The 21,973-nt window shown below is 42.9% G+C and overlaps 1 protein-coding gene across 1 annotated transcript; it reads right to left on the reverse strand.

Moving 5' to 3' along the window:
- Positions 1-8,745: 8,745 nt before the first annotated feature.
- Tex101 (testis expressed 101) lies at positions 8,746-11,347 on the reverse strand. Its single transcript, XM_046455470.1, has 6 exons — positions 11,314-11,347; positions 10,836-10,853; positions 10,570-10,713; positions 10,244-10,441; positions 9,136-9,249; positions 8,746-8,975 (listed from the first exon to the last, which is right to left on the reverse strand). The coding sequence occupies exons 1-6, from the start codon at positions 11,345-11,347 to the stop codon at positions 8,746-8,748; spliced, it is 738 nt and encodes a 245-aa protein (XP_046311426.1).
- Positions 11,348-21,973: the final 10,626 nt, after the last annotated feature.

Consider the following 21,973-nt stretch of genomic DNA (forward strand, 5'->3'; position numbering starts at 1 on the left):
TTTTTAGAATTGAGGTACAGCAACACAAAACTGAAGTATAGACCTCAATGAATTTATATCCAGTCATATGTCACTTAATGACAGGGATAACTTCATAGAAATATGCCATTAGGGGATTTTCTTACTGTGGGAACATCATAGTGTATACTCACACTAGCCTGGATGGTGAAGCCTGCTACACACCTAAAGTTACACGGCGTGTGTGTGTGTGTGTGTGTGTGTGTGTGTGTTGTGGTGGTATGATCAGCTTTCTGTCCCTGTAGAAAAAAAAAAATCCTGAGATATTAACTTATAAAGAGAAAGGGCTTATTTTCATCCAGAGTTTGAGAACTTCCAATCCATGATCCGAAAGACCCATTGCTTTAAGCCTCTGGTGAGGGTGCCAGATGGCAATGTCAGGGAATACATGGCAGGGTAGACTGCTCACCTCATAGCCAGGAAGCAAAGAGGATAGATAGCAGGAAGGGGACAGGGTTCCACAGTTCTCTTTGCGGGCACTCCCCCAGTGACCTAAGGACCTCCTATGAGGCTCCACCTCTGAAAAGTTCCACCACCTCCCAGGAGCTCCACCTTGGGGACCACGCCTTCAACAGGTGAACTTCTAGTGGACATTCAGGATCCAAACCATAGTGATATATATGGTATAGCCTGATGTTCCTGAGGCCACGACAAGCAAAACACAGACTGATCCAGCTGAACAGAACATAATGCAATCAAGGAAGGCAGTGAGCGCCCAAGGTACCAGGCCGCTGCCAGCAGAATGCAGTAGGCTGCTTTCTTTTTCTATTTTTCAGCACTGGTGATTGAGCCCAGGGGTGCTCTACCGCTGAACTACATCCTCAGCCCTTTTTATTTTTTATTTTAAGACAAGGTCTGGCTAATCTACTGAGGCTGGACTGGAACTTATGATCCTCCTGCCTCAGCTTCCCAAATTGCTAGGATTATAGGCATGCACCACGGTGCCTGTCCACCACGCTGTTATATGGTAAAAAAAAAAAAAAAAAATTAAATGCCTACAGGAGTACACCCTGACAGTACGAAGTATAGGAAATATATCAATACAGTCATCTATTCTCATTGTCAAGTATGATGTACTATAAATAATTCTTGTGTAACCCTTTTATACAACTGGTGGCATGATAGGTTTGTTTATACCAGCATCATTATAAACACATGAGTAATGCATTGTGCTGTGACATTATGACAGCTACAATGTCATAGGCAACCAGAGTTTTCAGTTCCATTATAATCTTATGGTACGAACATCATGCATGTGGTCTGTCACTGCACACAGTAGGGCTAATAATCTTCTCCACACAAATCACATTAGCCTGAAACATCTGTACCACATACGGGCTCTTTGGGAAGCTTGCATTTGGAAGCATCAAAAGATACCTTTCTACTCTGGTAATCCCTCTTTGGTAGACAGAAACCCAATCATGAAAATTCATGAGGTCAGTATAGGGGGTGATATGGGTACAGGTTAATCCCTAGGGAGATGTCTCGGACTTTTTGATTAGTATCAGGAATGTTCCATTCCCTAGAAGAGAAAAAATTCAGTGTCCATCTCTCTTGCTGACTTGAGCGTTGCTCCAGGCTATGGGAGCGAGTGCAGGTATTCAAAAAAAATTCCTCTTACTTTTTGTTGCTGTGGCCTAAATACCTGACATAAACATAAACAACTTACAGAAGGAAAAGTTTACTTTGGCTCACGTTTCCAGATCTTTCTGTCCATGATCAGTTGGCTCCATTGCTTTGGGCCTGAAGTTAGGCAGAACATCATGGCAGAAGGGTGTGGTATAGGAAAGTTGCTCAGCCAGGGAGTGGAGAGAGAGAAAGGAGGAGGAGGAGGAGGCGGCCAATGACAAGATACAGTCCCCAAGGGCATGTTCCCAGAGGTCTACCTCCTCCAACCATGCCCAGTCTGCCTAAAATTCCCACCTTCTCCGAGTAGTCTATTCAGCTACCAGTGGATTAATTCACAGATGAATGAGTGACATATAATCTTACACCATTCCCATATCAAAGATCCATAAGCAAATGGTGGGAACTTTACTGACTCATGATATTTAAATACAACTTCTGACCAACCAACGGTTGTCTTTCCACTAAGCTGTACTAAACCAGAGGGGATTCCTGAAGCCAGGTTTAAAAGAAAAACAAGAATTCTTAAAGGAACAACTGAGTTCAGATATCAGCAGCCACATACTGCAGAATAGTAGGCTCCAGAAAATTGATCCAGTCAAGTGGCCAAACAAATATCAACATAAGCAATTCTGGGTTTGGGTTGAAGGTAAAAATCAAGGGTGATTGGGCTGGGGTTATAGCTCAGTGGTAAAGTACTTCCCTAGCATTAGCGAAGCCCTGGGTTCAATTCTCAGCACCACATAAAAACAAATAAATAAAATAAAGGTTAAGTTCTTAAAAAAAATCCAGGGTAATTACAATATATTACCTAAAATGTCCAATTTGGGGGTAGGTGATAGAGCATTTGCCAAGCATGTACAAGGCCCTGGATTTGATCCCCAACTCTGCAAAAGAAAAACAAAAGAATAGGAAAAAGTGATCCTTTACAGAGGAGGTGGAGCCATGTTGGTCTCCATTAAAATTTTAAAAATGAAAATGAGGGTGGGGTGTGGATCAGTAGGAGTGTTCTTGCCTAACATGCAAACATGAGGCGAGACCCTGGAAAATAATGTTTATTCCTTTTAAACGCAGGTCTTGATGAACATTTGGGTCATATACAGTTTGGGGCTATTACAAATAAAGTCGTTAACAACATTTGTACAAAAATGTTCATAATGCAATCTGTTTTCATTTCTCTTGGGGGATACCTAGGAGTTGAATGGATAGCTGGGCCATATGGTAAAAAACATGTTTTTAAAAAATTTTTTACAAAACTGCTAAACTATTTCCTAAAGTGGTTACATCATCTTATATCCCACCCATTATGTATGAGTCCAACTTTTCCATATTCCTGCCAACACTGCGTACTGAAAACTACAGAGCAATGCTGAAACAAATTGAAAGACAATTTAAATAAATAGGGGAATATACTATGTTCAAGGGTAAGAAGATCCGGGGATGTTAAAGTGTCAATTCTCCTCAAATTACCCACAGATTCAATGCAATGCCAATCAAAATCCCAGCAGGGAGACTAAATGATCCTAAAAATTCATTTGAAACACACAGGAACTGGAATAGTAAGAATACTTTACAAAACAAGAACAAAGTTGGAAAACCAACAGTATCTGCTTTCTAAAAGTTAAAAAATAATTTTTTGAGACAAAGTCTTACTATGTTGCCCAAGTTAGCCTTAAATTTGTGATCCTCCTGCCTCAGTCTCCCAAGCTGTGAGTGCCACTGTGCCTACCCCCAATACCTGCTCTTAAGACTTAGCATGAAGCTACAGTCATGAGATATTATTGGCTTAAAAATAAACAAATATGTCAATGTGACCTTGGCTTGGGCAAAGATTTTTTACAATACTGAAAATATGATCCATAAAGTTGATAAATTGAACTTTATTAAATTTAAGACACCTGCTCTATTAAAGACACTACTAAGAGAATAAAAGGACAAGATAAAAAGTAAAAGAAATAATTTTCAATAACATACCTGGAAAATAATTTGCATCTGGAATATATGAAAAATAATCAAAATTCAATGCCACAATTAAAAATGAGCAATATATTTGAATACATGTTTCATATTTGGGGGGGGGGGGGTACCAGGGCTTGAAATCAGGGGCACTCAACCACTGAGCCACATCCCTAGCCCTATTTTGTATTTTATTTAGAGACAGGGTCTCACTGACCTGCTTAGTGCCTCGTTTTTGCTGAGGCTGGCTTTGAACTCAGGATCCTCCTGCTTCAGCCTTCTGAGCCTCAGGGATTACAGGGGTGCACCACCATGCCCAGCTACATGTTTCATATTATTTAGGCCTTTGCTGTTCAGTATAGTAGCCATTAAGTATATTATTTACATAAGGATATTGAGCTCCTAAAATGTGAAATCCAAATTAAGATATACCATGAATGTAAAATACACACCACATTTTGAATGCTTAACGTAAAAAGTAAAATAGCTCATTAAAATGTTTGCTTTGATTACATGTAGAATTGGTATTGTTTTGGATATGTGCAGTTAAATAATATAATCTATCATTTTGCATTTCAAGAATGGTATATGAGGGCTGGGATTGTGGCTCAGAGGAAGAAGGCTTGCCTAGCATGCGAGAGGCACTGGGTTTGATTCTCAGCACCACATAAAAATAAATAAAGATATTGTGTCTGCCTACAACTAAAAAATAAATGTTTTGGGGAAAAAAAGAATGGTGTACGAATGGACTCATATGTGTGTGATCTTTGAGACTGACTTCTTTCATTCAGCATAATGCTTTTGAGATTCATCCAAGTTTTTGTTTGTATCAGTAATTCGTTTCTTTTGTGGAGTTTGTTTAACATTCCCCTGTGGTAAGACATTTTGGATGATTCCAGTTTGGGGCTATTACAGATAATGATGCTTTGAACAATCGTGTACAGAATTTGCATATGGCTTCATTTGTCTGGGATAAATGCCCAGGAGTGTGAGTCCTGGGAAGTAAGGTAGGTGTATGTTTAGTTTTAAAATTAATGGCCAAACTATTTTCTACCGTGGATGTGCCATTTTTACATTCCCACATCAGAGGGAGAGGTCCATTTTCTTAATTTCTCCCCAGAATTTGGTAGAGTAACTTTTTAATTTTAGTTATGCAGTGCTATTTAGTTACGCAATGCTATTTAGGTATGCAGTGCTATTTCATCATGATCTTAATGGCTAGGGATGGTGAAGCCTTTCCATGTGTTTATTTGGCATAATAGCTTTTTCAGAGAAATGCCTTTTCATAACTTCTCATAACTTTTGCTAATTTTCTAACTGGAATTTTTTGAATATGTAGACTTTTGAGATTTCTTGTATTCTAGATATGAGTACTTGTCAGATAGGAGATTAGCAAATATTTTCTCGCAACCTGTACCTTGTTTTCTTGTCCTTTTAAGGTATCTTTCACAGAACAAGAGTCTTTAATTTTGAAGTCTAGTTTGTCAATTTGTAGACTGTACTTTTGGGATTGTGATATATTAGAACCCTTTGCCTACCTGAAGTTCGTGAAGATTTTCTTTTATGTTGTCTTCTAACAGGTATATAGTTTTTTTGTGTTTAGGTCTATTTTCCATTTTTAGTTAATTTTTGTGTATGGTGTGAGATCGGGGTCTTACCTTATGCTCTTGCAGCACTATTTTTAGAAAATACTATCTTTTCCTCATTCTGATTTCTTAATCAGCTCTTGGATTTTTAAATTTTCATTTCTTCAGCTTATGTTTGATCTGCTCACCTTTTTCTATTTTTTTACATGTGGAAGTTGGTCATTAATTTGATAAGTTACCTCTTCGCTAACATAGTTATTCAGTGATCTACATTTCCCTGGGTTCTACCCTTGAAGCATCTCACAACATCTGATATTTTGTGTTTTCATTAACCTTAAAATGCTTTCTGGAATGCTCTCTGGTCAGGGGGCAGGTGCCAGCTTGTAAGAGGAGATGACTCAAGTTCTAGGGCTATTACCACAGGAGTTCAAAGAGAGAAATATCTTAAAATTCAGCCTTGAAGTTCAAAGCAGGCAGAGATGATAGTTCTAAAGGCCCAGCTTTTGATTTGCAAGAAATGGGATTTTTGAGTTTCACTCTACGAATGAAGTACAAGGTGACTATTGCCACAAACAATAGATTTAAGAAATGCAATAGTGGTGTGTACAAAATTCTGGGATCTAGGCCCTACGTCTTACTTAGTTCCTTGAGAGGAAACAAGTTCCTATGAAGTTCTCTTTTCTCCAGACCTTTAGGAGAATTTTCATCACCTACATGGGGATGTCACAGCAGCTTCAGATTCCTGAAGTTCCCTGAAGGGACTTGAGAACAGTTGAAAGAGAGTGTCTTCTGAAAGTGCCTGAGAGGGATGGCAGAACTTAAAGGGCCCACGTAGATTCTCATAGATGCCTAGTCAAGGTCCACAGATTCCATTTCAGCAGGAATAGAAGCCAAGTACCACGCTTCAGTAAGACCTTGGACATGAGTAATGAGAAGAGCATGAAGAAACAAACCTAGACAGCTGCCGTTATGGTTTGGATATGAAGTCCTCTAAAGATTCACGTGTTGAAGGCTTGGTCCCCAGTACAGAAATGTTCAGAGGTGGGCTTTTGGGAAGAAATTGGATCATGAAGGTTCTGATCTATTAGTGGACTGATAGCTGGATGGACTACTAGGAAGTAGTAAAAACTATAGGCATGTGGGACTTGGTTGGAGGAAGTAGGTCACTGGGGACTATATCATGTCCCTGATCCCCAACCCCCATCCCCAGTTCCTGGATATTGTGAGCTGAACAGCTTTCCTCTGCCATGATCCGTCAGCCTTGAAGCCTGGCCACCATGGACCAAAACCTCTGAAACTGTAAGCCAAAATAAATATTTCCTCCCTTAGGTTGTTTATATCAGGTGTTTTGGTTATGGTGACAAAGAGCAGACTAACACAGTCACCTCCTTCCTATCAGGACTGTAACAAGAAACTATGAATGAAGACACTGGAAGGAAAGCCCTGAATTAACTGAACTTAAATCTGAGCTAACTGAGAATAATACCCTGATGTGACTGGGTTTATTCAAATGGTGAAGTCTCTATCTTCCATTTGGTAGAATGTGGGATTGTGATAAAAAATATTTTAAAATAAACACTGTATTAAAATATTTTGTATGTTTTAAAAAGTTATGGCTGGACACAGTGGAGCACACCTGAAATCCCTGCAACTCAAGAGGATTGCAAATTTGTGGCCAGCCTCAGCTACTTGTTGAGGCCCTAAGCAAATTAGTGACACATTCTCAAAAAAAAAAAAAAAAAAAAAAAGGCAGGGGGCTGGAGATGTGGCTCAGTGGTAAAGTGCTTCTGAGTTCAATTCCCAGTACAAAAAAACAAAAAGTTTGTGCCCTTGAGTTTGTGACCTGAATATTTGTATAAACTGTAAAAACTTCTTTGGACTATGATAGATATATTTTAAAAAACTAAACAATTCATAGACTGAAATTTTGAAAAATGTGTGTGCTTTCTGCATTCACTAATATAGCAGCTCTTGATGAAAAATGACTATTTGTCTTTTTTTTCCTCTTTAAACTCTGAAGTTAGTTCATTGAAAAAATGCATCTTCCTCCTTTAGAATGCTATATTAATGTGAAATAATTACTGGTTTTGTACTTCTTTCTGATAATGTCCTTCCCTGGCTTTTTTTCAATAATGTCTTCTTCCTGCTCCCAAGTTTTGCGCTTGATTGTATGGTTAGTCTGATTTAAAATGTTTTGCCTTATTTCTCTTCAACATTTGCATATATAAACTGAACTTGATAATACTGTACATAGCTGTCTGAAATGCCAGAATGACTAGAGACTCTTCCAAGCTTTTCACAAAATATGTTTTGTCTGTGATTACCATTTAACTAGTAACACTGGCTAATAGATGACAAAAAATTCTCATTTTTTTCACATTAATTTTGATCTAAAACATGTTTGCACTTGTTTTTTTTTTACTTGTTTTTATTAACACTTATTGGAATATTAAATGTCTCTGAGTTTACCTTTAAAAAAGAAAACCATTTTCCTCTATGAACTATCTAGTAGTTTTTGTCCCCACTCCCACCCCACATTTTACTTTCTCTGGATGCCTCCTGTATGATCTGAGTCTTCTATATTTAAGACTTTATGTATTTTTAGCCAGGCATGGTGGTGCATGCCTATAATCCCAGTTGCTCAGGAGGCTGAAGCAGAAGAATCTTGAATTCAAAGGCAGCCTCAGCAAAAGTGAGGTGTTAAGCAGCTCAGTGAGACCCTATCTCTAAATAAAATACAAAATAGGGCTGGGGATGTGGCTCAGTGGTTGAGTGCCCCTGAGTTCAATCCCCAGTACTCCCAAAAAAAGATTTTATGTATTTTTTAGTAATAAGTAAATAAGCAAACAAGAATTTTCCAAATAATATCTTCCTCCTAAATCCCAGGACCCCATTCATCATAGTCTGCCAAACCCTAATTTCTTCCCAAATTCTGTGGGTCTATGGAAGAATCATTAAGTAAACCACAGAGAAAGGAGAAAATGCTTCAGAGCAGGCCAGGGACAGACAGGACATAAGGAGATGGGCTCATTATAATCAACGAATTTAGAGTCTGATTTTTCTCTTCTGCCTTCCCTCCTAGGAATATATTAGAATCACAAAGCAACTAACTTTGGCTGTAAGATTGTGCTAGAAGGATTCTGGAGGAGGCTAGTCACAGTCCAGCTAGCAAGAGAAGTTAGCATATTAGAGTAAAAGGAAATTCAGACTTTAGGTCAAAATATCTTAAGTTCATGTCTTGATTCTCTCCATAGCTCTGTAAATACAAACAACAACAACAACAACAAAAAAAAAAAAAACCCTCAGTTCTAAGTTTTCTAGGTCTCATATTTCCTGTTTGGAAAATGTATGAGTTGAAGACAAATTTTATTTCAGCACTAAAATTCCATTTCTAGTCTTGAGGTATTCACAAATCACAATGGAAATTTTTTTAGACATATCAAATATATCCACAGCCTCTCTCTCTGTTCCCCTTCAAATCTCTACCTTCAACTGATGACCAGCAGTCAGAAGCCTCACGGTCAAAAGTTTCCTGAGACACAGGAATAGGAATGCCTTCTCAGGAAAAATGGATAAGTGATTGCAGCAGTGTTGGTAGCAGTAATGCTAAACACCAAACTGAAACGAGAAGCCAAGTGGCTCCACTTTCAGTCTTTCGGGATTGATAGACAGACTGATGAGGACACACTTCCTTCACTGCCATGGGTCCAATTGATGAGATTCTGGCCATCAGCCTGCAACCAATTATGCTTGTACAGCCTTTGACCTCCACAGATGATTCCATGCTTCCTATGGAACAAAGGATGGGGAGACAGGAATATTTTAGGAAAGCAGAGGAGAAGCCAATCCTCCCTCATCTTTGAAATTCTGAGTGCCAGCCCCTGTCAGGATCTACTCAGATGTCTGGTTTTCCAGCTTCTGACACCATCAGATGTTCATTTCACTTTACCTCCACTGAGCTCAACTTTTCCTTGATAGCATCGATTTGTACCATTGGGACAAGGCAGAGAAGGAGCACTTAAACAGGTCCCCACAGCTATACAGGTTGGGCAGTGGAGGGTTGCTGTCATACTGGTGGTCTCTAGAGCAGGAAGAGAAGGACAGTTAAGGGACATATCCCACCCACCTCTGAAGGATTCTCTCCTTGCTGCCTTCCTTTCCCAAAGCCTTTCCTGACTATGCCACTCTAATCAAGCCCATTAATAAAGCCTCCCCATCCTTCCCCAGCTGATTTTGTGTCAGAACCCCATCCACATTACTTCCAAACTTTGTGCTTAGGTTTAAAGATAGATGAGAAGGATACAATTCTAGCATCATTGTTTATAGGGAGAGAGACATGTAATTAACTGCAACTCAGTAGGTATTATGTTCAAGGTATAATGGCAAAGGAATGGAGGAAGACCTAACTACCTAAAAAAATTAGGTAAATATTTTCAAAGAGCTGAAACTTGATTTAAGAGGAAGAATGAACAGAGGTTAGCTATGTAAAAATGGAGTTTTGGTCGGGGTAACAAAAAAGACAGCAAGGACAAAGTTCAAGAGATGTGAAGCAGCTTGGTGGATGTGAAAAACTGAGAAACTTCAGGGATAATACTCAGTAGGTAGGCACAAGTACAGTTGAACTGGTTTTTTTTTTTTTTTCTTTTTAATGGCCAGTACCACCTCCATTGTTGAGGATTGAATATTAGCCCCAAATAGAACACAATAAATGAAGGAGGGAAATGAAGTGAGAAGATAGACAGGTCAGATTATTATAAGCTTTGAGGTTGAATTGGGGAATTGGGCTGTCATCATGCAGCAATGGGGAACCAAAATTGTTAGACTGACAATAAATACCACCACCCTACTCAAAAAGAGCAGCAGACATCTTGTTGCTTCATAAATACAAATTCAGTTTACACTCCAGCCTTCACTGAAGTCCTAGAGCTCTACTCTGAGCATTGCTTAGACCCACAAAGGTAACTGTTTAGAGAAAATTAATTTGACTGGGAGGTCCTTTTGTGCATGTACCACTTGGTCAAGTAAGGACACAAAGAGGAAAAAAGATACAATCTCACCTACTTCCGGGGCATCTAATGTCTTTTGTGTTTTCCAAAAATCAACTATGCTTTGTCGGCTGTTGCAAAGTGGATCCTCACAGTAGCTACTATAGGATACTGCAGTCAAACCAGGAGATGGAGTGTGCTGGACAAATGTCATTGCCTCCATCAATTGCGCGAAGCAGCCCTTAGTGGCCAAAACGGCTGTCTTGTCCCCTGATGAGAGAGGAGGAAAGAAAAATGGATGGCAGGCCTCATGCCTCTCCTGGCGAAGGGGAAACAGCAGTGATATGGGCAAAATAACCCTCTCTCCCACCCAACCAACTGCTCCACTTTCTTTTTACCTGCTGTAATCATTAATACACTTTCCTGGCAAAGTTCTCCATTGTCACAAGTCTCAACTTTCTCTGTGGTCCAGTTAAATGTGTGGGCTGGATCATCTTCTATATCCATATACACACCCTTGTGACAATACAAATGTTGGGCCACTGGAAAGAAAATGAGATAAAGATAACCCTTGCCCTTCTCTCCCTTCTCAAAGTGACTCCCTTTTCACCATAAATCCATCCTCTGTGACCCAGGGGCTCTTCTCCCCATCCCACATACTTACATGTCAAGGAGGAGACTCCTAGGAGAAAGAGGAACAGGAAATCCTGGAAATGGTAGGCTTGCATGGCTTCTTTTAGAGAGGTTAGGAAGAACTGATCAAGATCTGTGATTTGATGTAGAAAAGGTAATGTCTAGGTTTTTGGCAAATGCTGCTTTAGGGTAGATTTATGGTATACAAGATTATGACCTCTGAAGTCAGTCTGTCCCTAACTTGTGAGTTTAAGAAAGGTGAAAAGTTTATTATGCCTAATTTCCATGACTGTAATTCCCAGACCCAACCACCCATTCCCTATGGCTAAGAAATCTGGCAACCCAATACCATTAAACTACTGGATCTAGGAGTCTGGGCACAAAAACTCCTTTTCCCTCAGACTCAGGAGTCAAGTTTAAATCAGTATTTTCTCAAGGACTTAATATGCCAGCCTTCAGCCCCTAACTCCATCAGAACCCAGGATTATGAGACACCAGCCCTACCTTACCTGGGATCCAGGAATTAGGGTTGCAGTGGTTCATTCCCTCAAGACCCAAGATTCAGAGCCCCCAGCATCCTCCCTCAGATGGAGGAGTCTGAGCTAATAGCCCCGCCCCCTCAGACCTAAAAATCCAACCCCCAGCCCTCCTCCCTCTGACCCAGCCCTCCTCCCTCAGGCCCACCCCTCCTCCCTCTGACCCAGCCCTCCTCCCTCTGACCCAGCCCTCCTCCCTCTGACCTAGCCCTCCTCCCTCAGGCCCAGCCCTCCTCCCTCTGACCCAGCCCTCCTCCCTCTGACCCAGCCCTCCTCCCTCTGACCCAGCCCTCCTCCCTCAGGCCCACCCCTCCTCCCTCTGACCTAGCCCTCCTCCCTCAGGCCCAGTCCTCCTCCCTCAGGCCCAGCCCTCTCTCAGACCCAGGGGCCAGCCTAGCCCTTCTCCCTCAGACCCAGGGGTCCAGGCCCAGATCTTCTCCCTCAGACCTGGGAGTCCAAACCTAGTCCTCCTCCCTGAGGCCCAGTCCTCCTCCCTCAGTCCCAGCCCTCCTCCCTCAGACCCAGGGTCCAGCCCAGTCCTCCTCCCTCAGACCCCGGGGTCCAGGCCCAGGCCTCCTATATCAGGACCAGGGGTCCAGGCCCAGCCCTCCTCCCCCAGACCTGGGAGCTCAAAACTCAGTCCTCTCTCTTCCGACCCGGGAGTCTGGGCCTCAGGCCCTCCTCTCTCAGACCTGAGAGTCTGGCCCAGGGCCTTCCCTTTCTTCCAGATCCAGGAATCTAAGTCCCTTTCCTCCTTTTTCCCCCCCTTTAAAGCAGCAAGTTCTTGCTGGCTGCAGGATGACCTCACCAGAATCTCAGCACGCCAAACATGCGGGCTGGTATTTCTCGCACAATCCAGCTCCCAGAGACACGGAAGGCGGGGCCAGCCTCAGCCTGACAGGACATTCGAAGTCCCATTGGTTGACGCAAAAGCATTGGCTGAACTCCATTGGATGAGTCTAGAGAATCTCTGCTCCTCATTGGCCACAGAGAAGCCAATCCCTGGCAACCCGGTAGGTGTGCATGCGCAGAAGGTGAGTAGTGGGCAAGCTGGCAGAAGAGAGTTGGTTTGGTCTTTGGCAGTCCCAGGCGTTGCAGTGTAGGGTGTGGGGTGCGTATCCAAGTGACCTTGCTTCTCATTTTCTTCTCTTTGAGGAGCATTATCTCTGGTTCTCCAGCCACACTAGGAGGTTAAACTCTTGATCTTTATCCACTGAACCAAATGGCCTACCCAAATGACCTCTCATATTCTCAAGTCTTTCCCTTGCTCCAACACCACCCAGAGGCCCTTGGCACTGGAAATCAACTTGGTCCCCGCAGTCCATGTGCAGGAGCCACTGCTTAGCCTAGGCTTCTTTCTCTGATTGTATCATTGCATCATCCTCCTGCATGGTCTTCTAGATAGCTGAATAGAGGAACGTTCTGTTCAGCGTCACTTTGTACATCCTTAAATTATATGCATGACCAGTAACCGAGTGGTCACAGGTTGCTACCAGCCTCCCAAGTTGCTAGAATTACAGGCGTGTGCCAACGCATCCAGCCTTCTCTAGTTTGATTCTGCCTCCAGAAGAAAAATTAAGGGAAAGGTAGTGAAACATCCACCTCAAATGCTGGGTCCCTGATGCCTGACCCCCCAGCCCTCTCATTGCTCAAGAACCTATGGGTCCCTGCACCAGCTGCCACCTCTCTCAGATGTGTGAACCCAGTCTCCCGATCCCCCTCATACTTGTAAGTCCAACCCCTCAACCCTTCCTACCTCAAACCCTGGAGTCCAGGCCCCAGCCCTTTCTCCCTTGTTCCAAGAGTAACAGCCCTGGCCCCTCTTTCCTCAGATCCAAGAGCCAAAGCCACGATCCCCCTCAACTCTCAGCATTCAAATATAACAGGATGTAAGAATCCCTTTGTGATACTTTGGAATTGATAGTGATTCTGGGAGTTAAGCTAAAAATATTTCTTTTTATAGAGAAAAATGCCACAATAAGAATTGCATTGGTAGAAACACTTAATCTTATATAAAAATAAAATACAATAAGAACTTTCCAGAGATTAAAAGTACTAGGACTGGTTATACCAGATAAATACCATGTTGAAGGGCACTGACTATCTGTTTCTCACATATGTTGCAAATAGGACTGGCCAGTGTTATCTGCAGTGTTTGTCTTGCACAAACACCAGGACAGCTGCTCCTTGGGATGTTGGTCATATAAGGAGCTAAACAAAGTAGCAGAGTGATGACGCCACTGCTTTTCCAGCCTAACTTATAAACCCCTTTCCCTGTGGTTACAACTGCAGAATAGAGCACCTTGGAGAGGGAAGTTCTCACCCAACTGGCCACTAAAGACTGGCACCTGACCAGTCCGTTGCCACTGGATCTTCCCCATAAGCATTTCTCAATAAACTTTCTATCTCTCATCCCATCTCCAGGTGTATTTTTTGGTCTCTCAGCAAGCTGTCCCTCTGCCCTAAGATAACTTGGCTGTGAATATTACATTTGGTGCCCCAGCCAGGGGACCAAGGAAATTTCCATGGGCACTGGGGATGTGGTCTTTGAAAAGAGGAGATAGACTGGTATGGGGAATCTCCTGGGATGACCTTTAACCCTCATGTGTGGGGTGGTGGTGACTATTATGGATGTCGGGGGGCTACCCTGTGAGTATAGGGATTCCCCACCCTATGGATTAGGGGGAATACTAAAGTTTATTAATAGACAATAGGATTTACAGTAAAGGAAAGATTGGTATAAGATTATAGTAGCCATGCAGTGGCTCCTAATGGCAGTTCAGACATCATTAGAGCTTCAAGTGGGGCTTTGTCAAATTCCCTCCCTCCTCCTTGCCCCCTTCACTGACTCCTGCAGTGGGGTGCAAGGCTTGCACCCAAGTTTGGTGAAATAGGCAGGAATCTCCCAGATGTCCTGTCCAGAGTCACCCTCTGGGCAGGACATAGGGCCAAAGCAAGCTTCCACCCTCTGTTCCCCCCTCACTTCCCACTGGGAGCTGGCAGTGGTGGTGATGGTGCAGTAGTGACAGTTGAGTCCAAGCGCTATGCGTCTGTCCACACCCTTGGACATAAATTGCCCACAGCAGAAGCAACAGTGGTGGAGGCAGAGGTGGAAGAGTGGGTGGGCCAGATCTGGGTCACTAGGAAGGGAAAAGGAAAAGCCACCACCCAGCCCTGTGGGCACGGCAATGTTTCCACAGCTCTGTTTCTGCTGTTGCCACCTCAGGCCCAAGGAGACAAACATAAACACAAGAATCAGGAGAAAGTTGTCTTAGAGAGATAAATACTATTTGGCTCTACCATTCACCTGCATTCTGTGTGGGGAGAAAGGAAGGTATCATCATTACCATGAATCTCTGGGAGAGGCACTTCAAGGAGTTAAATTGTAATTTAGTGGTCTGAATATTAAATTTAAAGATAGTGTACTGTTAATCTGAGTCTTTTCCCCACCTAGCAAAAACAGCTCAAGTGTTGATCACACATCTCCAAGGGAGAGGATGAGCCTGGATGAGCCTCTTCCAAATAGCACAATCTGGGCTATCTGTTAAGTACTCAGGGATGGGTGGATTTGGGTAAAGCTAAAGGGGTACCAGCTGCTGTTATAGATGTAGCCCAAGATTTTGTTACTCCAGCTCCTTCCAAATAGTTGCAGACAACTTTGGGATCTTTAAGGGACTGGTGCCCCTTCATTCTATATTTAGCAGAGATGTTACACCATTGTGCCATTTAGTACAAAGGGGAACCCATTGGGACTGGGAACCTGAGCACCTTGAGGTCTTTTTTCAAGCAAAAATAGTTTTAAAGCAGTTACAACCCTTGAGCATATTATTCCAAAACAATCCAATAAATGGACCGTTTGTAGCTACCTTGATGGGTTTAGGTGGGGTCTATGGTATGACATGGCAATAAATGAGTTCCCTTAAGATTTTGATCATAGCTATGGAAAGGAGCAAAAGTACCATATTGTTCCATTAAAAGACAGTTCTGTGCTTTGTATTCAACACCAGAACTGGATAACTAAGACTACTGAGTTACTATGTGCATGCATCCTCCTGTCACAGGAAGGTTGCCAGATGCTTTTAAAAAGCCCCATCCTAGATCAGCACAAACAAGCACAGTGTGAAGTGACATGAACATTTACAGCAAAGAACCACATTGACTTCCAACCTTTTTTAATATTTATTTTTTAGAAGTAGTTGGACACAATACCTTTATTTTGTTTATTTATTTTTATATGGTGCTGAGGATTGGACCCAGGGCCTCGAACATGCTAGACGAGAGCTCTACCACTGAGCCACCATCCCAGCCCCCTAACCTTTTAAGTGCAGAGTTACATGACATTCTAGGACTAGGCACATATGCTAATGAAGAAAAGGAAGTATTAGATGACATTCTATCATCCACCCCTCTGATGCAGAGCCTTTGTGTAGGTTCAACCTGACCCAGATTCACAGTGTTCTTGTGACATCTATTTCCTTTAGGAACCTTGAGCAGTTCAATCATGGGAATCAGGTAAAAGATCATCAAAGCTGGATTCTGGAATTAGATTGCTGCCACATCTAAGGAGTGCAGAGATACCCACTGTGATGGAGAAAGATGGAGCATGGGTGAGACAAGGCCTGTGGTGACATCACAATTGCTCAAATTATCACCAGTGGTAGTAGTATTAAAAAAAAAAAAAGTGCAGGCAGAGGACAAAATACTAGGAATAGAAGTGGTCATGGCATTTTGTTACTATGGCAACAGTGGTGAATGTGTTGATTCAACTAGTTTCCTTGAATGAGCATAGAAAGCAAAGCTTTCTGAGGAACAGTAGCAAAAGAAAAAGACAATGTCCACATGGAGATGCTAGTGGACATTCGAAAGCCTTATTGGAACTGAGTCCCTTGACTTCTGTAGTCCCAGGGCAGATTGGCTGAAGACCAAGCCCAGAGCCGGAGGGAAAGACTTGCAGAGTCTTGGACAGCAAGGTCAGTGTCATTCAAGTTAGTTAACATGTGTACAAAACTCGGAGAATCCATGACTGGTAGCCAGTCATGCTTCATGTGCGACCTTAACCTTGCTTGATTTACAAACACAAGTGAAGTTTGACCTGTTTTTTGTAAATGCCCATATGACAGAAAAAAAATAGAACTGAAGCTCAACCAATCAGAAGCAGTCAACAAACTTATATAACTAGAGACTTTCCGACAGCACAAACAAAATAAGACAACTGTTTAACTGCAACCATTCGAATGTTTCCTTGATTTACTTTTATGTCTGACCTATAGAAGCTTCCTCCTTGTGCCGGCTTGATGGATAATATGGCACAATAAGGCTTGGGTTCAGAGCCGTTCAATTTGTGAATCACAGATTGCTCAAATAAACTCTTTAAAATTGCACTGTGCCTCAGTTTACTTTTTAAGGGTATTCAAGTTCCACCAGACTGTGGAAAGATAAATGCACTGGTGGAGCAGGAGCGTGGCCCTCAGACATGGGACAGGGACTTTGGACAGACCAGTATCCTGCACATTGATTGCCAGTGAAGATGTCTTCCCCTCCTCTGCCTACCTCTGCACAAAATCCTGCCAGGGATGGTGTCTGGGGCAGCTATCTCAGAAGGGAGGCTTGCTTTGCTCCATACCTCCCAGAGTGAGGTTCCAACACAGGAAGAGCAGCAGGCCTGATCTGGGGAGAGTGACATACACTGGGAGGATTATAGGACACCAATCTGAGCTAGCCTAAATCTGTAACATGTGTAAAGAGGTTTGGGGCCAATTATCCATTTATTGCCTCTAAGCTCCAGATCCACTTTTCATCACCTCATTTGTGATACAGCTGGAGCCCTGTCTTACAAGTATTTCACATTGTAAGTATAAGACTTAGCCAGTAGAGGGTACTAGAGGAACGCTGCAGAAAAAGGGCTTCTCTTCCATCTCTAGGGTAGAGGTGGAATCTTCTACCTGCCATCTGGCCCTACCATTTTTCTATTGGTATATATCAATTATACAGAATAGTGGATTTCGTTGTGAAATATTCGTACATGCATGTAACAATTTGATCAACTTCACTCTCAATACCTCCCCTCACCCTCCCTTTCACCTTTCCCTTATTGTGCCATATTGTCAAAAGCAATCTACAGGTTCAATGCAATCCCCAGCAAAGAATATCAATGATATTCTTCACAGAACTAGAAAAGAGTAATCTTAAAAAATTCATATGGAAGAAGAAAAGATCCAAAATAGCCAAAGCAATCCTGAGCAAAAAGAGCAATGATGGAGGCATCACAATACCAGTTTCCAAATTATAGACAGAGCCATAGTAACAAAAACAGCATGGTACTGTCATAAAAACAGACACATATAGACCAATGGAATAGAAGAGAAGGTACAGAGACAAAAACCACACAGCCATCTGATTCTTAAAAAATGTGCCTCTTTTCTTTTGAATTCTCTTTACCCTTTAGTAGCTAATCCCCTCTACTAATTAATGATTCTTTATAAGCTTTCCATATTGAGATGAGTGTGTGGTGCCTGATTTCCACCTGGACCCTGGCAGATATGGATTCTATGAGTGTAAGAACAAATCTAATGAAGAAGGAGACTTGATAGAGCCAAATTCTTTCACATGGGATTTGGGATTTGAGGTGTTGGCTCAAGCACTTGGGAATGTCATTCCTAATCTGCTAGGGTAGTAAATTAATACCTGGAGTCAATGCTGGGACTTCTCTTGCATTCTGGAAAGAGAGAGAGTTCCAAGCTTGAAAAGATGGAATGAATGGAACAGCTGACTGCCTACAGATTCCTGTATCTGCAACTCACCACAGCCTCTAGCGGGGGATTAAGAGATACATGGAGAAGGGGATCTCAAGAGCTCTGCGGTTGGCGTGACAGGCATGGCCCGAACCTTGGAAACCAGCAAGGGTAGATGGGGGATTAAGAAAGAAACAAAAACACTTACAGGGAGAAATCTGGGACCTGGTGGGACACCATCCTCTGATGGAGGAACAGTGACCCAGAGCTATTACCACACGTTTCTTAGGTAGGTTTTATCATCAAAATGTTATTTGTGGGAAAGTTTCTGCAAAGCAGATGGACTTGCAGGTCATGGCACTTGTGAGACATTGCAGTTATCTTATCATGCCCAGAATTCTCTATCTCCAGCAGCTGGTGCCTGAGTTCAAGGTCCAGACTGAGATAGCTCCGTGCCTTTGCACACAGCCTTCTCAGGCCAGGCGTCACTATAGCAACTGGGCAATCTTGACCTGCATCTTTGCACAGGAAATACAGCCATGAGGCAGAGACTCCACAAATGGTGACTCACCTCTGAGGCAGAAGATGCTTATGGGAAATGATGTAATGGGGTTGGGTTCACTGATCTCAGTGGGGGAAAAAAAAAAGAGATCTTGGAGTGGCCAAGCAGTGACACTAACCATTCAGAGACAAGGTGCCCTGATGCACAGGGTGAAAAGGCCATCAGAGTGGATTCACAGGCAGGGGTCTAAGGTGAAGCTAAATGACTTTTTCTGTCAATGAAGGTGATACTTGATAAGTTGGAAATTTTCTTGCTCTCATGTGGAGAAATCTAACAATGAGTCACCACAATGACCTCTTAGTCTCCAGACTTAGTCTCCAGACTCCAGTGAGTGAAAAGAGGCTGAGTCTGTCTGAGAAGGACCCTGAAATGAGGCGAAGGGTGTCAATAGTGAAACATCCCCCACACAGAGGGACCTGGGGCCATTTGACTGGGAGAGTAGGACACTGATCAAAGGGAGGGTCCAAGGAATTATTTGTAAACATGGATACACCATGAACCATGCCAGGGGATAGATCAACCCATTCTCTGTGATTCAGGTTGTCTCAGAATGTATCATTGTATACGTAACTTGGAAAATCCCCTATGAGTCTTCCTGATTCATGCAGTGAGAGCCACTATGGTAGAAAAATCCACTGCCACCATCAGCCCTGCCAAAACAATATATTAGAAACAATAATGCATCCCAGGGGGAATTCCTGAGACTTATGGCAACAGTAAAGCATTTAGCATGCCTATTTGGTCACTGCAAAAGGATCAGGAGGGTGATGACAGGTTGTGGCAAATGAAGGTAGCAATGGTAGCTGCAGCAGCAGGTCTGGCTGTGGCTCCTTAAAGATCTACCTGTGGGACTTTACTGCATTTGTTGGCAGAGATAATCAGAAGGATTTCCATTCATATTTCAGGTACAAGCACTCACCCTAACTTTGTGGCCTTGTGATTTTATTAGCTCTCGTATTCTCTCTCATGGTCCAAAGGGACCTTGATCCCCTGCTTTTTTTATGGATCATACTAATTTATTTCATTCATGACATGATGTTAATTTCATTGGACACAGTGAACAAGACACAAATGAGCCACAGGGCAGGAGATAAACTGCAAATATTCAGCCTCTCCTTCCTTCTACTGGTGCAATTCCTATAGGTCTGGGATGTGTCCCAATGTAGCTTCCAACCTGGGAGATAATTTGCTGTTCCTGGTGCTGCTGCCATGAAAAAAGACACACATCCCTTACAATTTGGGGAGGGGGTGGAAGACATAAAGCACATTTTGATATAGTCCTCTTACACATTTGTCCGAGGACACATAAGACTGCCAGTTTTGATGATTTGCAGAAGGTCCAGGCTGGAAACCCAGCTGCTTTGAACCTCAGGGCAAGTGACCAACAAACTCAATGTTATTAAAAGTTTCTAGGACATTATGAGAAAAGGGGATAATCATAATGCCGAACCTCAAAGTTCTGGATCAAAGACATGTTTCCTTCTGCAGATAACTATCCCCTGTGGAATCTGAATGCTTGACCATAGGACACGAAGGGCATGGTGACTTGAACTGCATATCATGTCCCATGTCCCAAGTGCTGTCTGTGCTATTAAATCTTGATATTACGTTGCAGAGAAGCATCCTTCGTCCATGGAAAAGGTATTATGGGATCAGGTTCAAGCAGGTCCAAAGGCACAGGTGAATACCTTGCACGTGGCTCAAACTTCCATGGCACCTGCTCCTTCTGCCTCTACCTCCACCACATCTATGGGCTCATGGGAATCCTCTGTGACATCCTTACAGAGTAAGGAAAGTGAATACCAGTAATGCATGGATTGTCACGGTGAGCCAACACCAGGCAGACGCCGATGGTGCTGCCTTCACTCCCCATTCAGAAGTGGCCCTGAGGGAGGGGTCCACTTAGTAGAGGGAAAGAAAGCCTTAGCTCCATTCCTGCATAGATCCAGGTTGAGCCACATGATCAAGGAATTGAAAATAATAGAAATATAAAATGGGGACAGGGAGCTATGTGAATAGTCCTCTGGGATGTGCTGCGTACATTCACCCACTAAAGTCCATTTACTGAGCAGGAGTAACTTAGTGTTGAGTGGACGGTGTCAGCGCTTGCTCAATAGGTCCATGTGCATGCAAATGACCATGTGGGCAGGGATGAATCCATACGTGGTTATGACAAATGGGCCAACTCTCCTCAAGGCTGACCTGGCTGACTGTCCCTGGTGCCCAGTCCAGCATAGACAGAAGCCAAGGTCAAGACCCTAGCATTATTCTACAGCAGGACTTTGTGGCCTCTGGGGGTAGGCTGATCACACAGGACATACCATCATTAAGACGACTGTGTTTTATCTCACAGGAATGGACACATTTGGTGGGTTCCAGTTTTCTCTCTCTGTATTTTACTCAGTGCTTCTACAGACACTGCCATTTAGGGACTTAGAGAATTCTGGTGTCCCGTGCAGTATTACTTCTGACTAGAGGATGTATCTTAAGGCAAAGGAGGTGAGGTAAAGTCACATCCTGGAACTCTCTTTCCCAGTCACCCCACTATGCAGCAACAGTTGGCTTATTAGAATCTTGGAATGGCTTATTAAGACACCAAGTAAGAGATCATAGCCAGAAATCCAACAGGAAATGTTGCACATGTTAAACTAATGGCCAGCATACTGTCCCTCTTCCTCCATGGCCAAATACATGGGTTCAAGACATAAGGGAAGGATAAGGGAGTGTCCCTCCCATTATTGGATCTAAAAACCTACTGAAAGAATTTTGCTTCTTGTCCCTGTGACCCTGGCCTGATGTGGTCAAAGAATCACATAGTTCTAATCAATAGGAAGCCATGAGCTTTCCAGGCCATGTGTGCTCCTCATCTGCTGAATCAACGAGCAAATAGGGGTGCTCTGCCAGTCGGGGTGACAAAGCTGATTTCCAGAAGGAGGTTGAGTTGATGGGCCAAGGAGATTGTCTGGAAGGCAGGCAAGACATTGGGGGAATATTTCTTTGGCCAGGGTCAGATTCCATGGAAAAGGGCAGAAACTCAGTAAAGACAGAACCATTCAAGACTCACTCCCCATATGAATAAAGACTGTTCAAACAAGGTGTTGGTAGGAGGTAAGGGAATGTGGAGTGAGTGGTGGAAGAAGGAAGCTCTTATTGCCACCAGCTACACACTCAGGACCTTAACAGCTATTTTATGTTATCTCCTTCCCCATCGCTCTCTCACCATGGTGTATGAAGTGCTGGTGGTCTAACAGTAGAAAGATGACTTCACTATCAGTATCATACAGTGTTACAATGACTCATGGGAATTGTGTGTCTTCTAGTATGGAGGACTCCAACTTTC

Source organism: Marmota monax, unplaced genomic scaffold, assembly GCF_021218885.2.
Source record: "Marmota monax isolate L192 unplaced genomic scaffold, Marmota_monax_Labrador192_F-V1.1 WCK01_AAM20220418_F8-fsc00149, whole genome shotgun sequence".
Classification (NCBI taxonomy): domain Eukaryota; kingdom Metazoa; phylum Chordata; class Mammalia; order Rodentia; family Sciuridae; genus Marmota; species Marmota monax.

Excerpts from the sequence above, each read along its gene's own strand:
- Tex101 (XM_046455470.1), bottom strand. The coding sequence starts at position 11,347 with ATGAACCACTGCAACCCTAATTCCTGGATCCCAG. Across the intron at positions 10,442-10,569 it reads TGTATTAATGATTACAGCAG|GGGACAAGACAGCCGTTTTG; the intron begins GTAAAAAGAAAG and ends CTCTCTCATCAG. Across the intron at positions 8,976-9,135 it reads AAAAGTTGAGCTCAGTGGAG|GAAGCATGGAATCATCTGTG; the intron begins GTAAAGTGAAAT and ends TTTGTTCCATAG.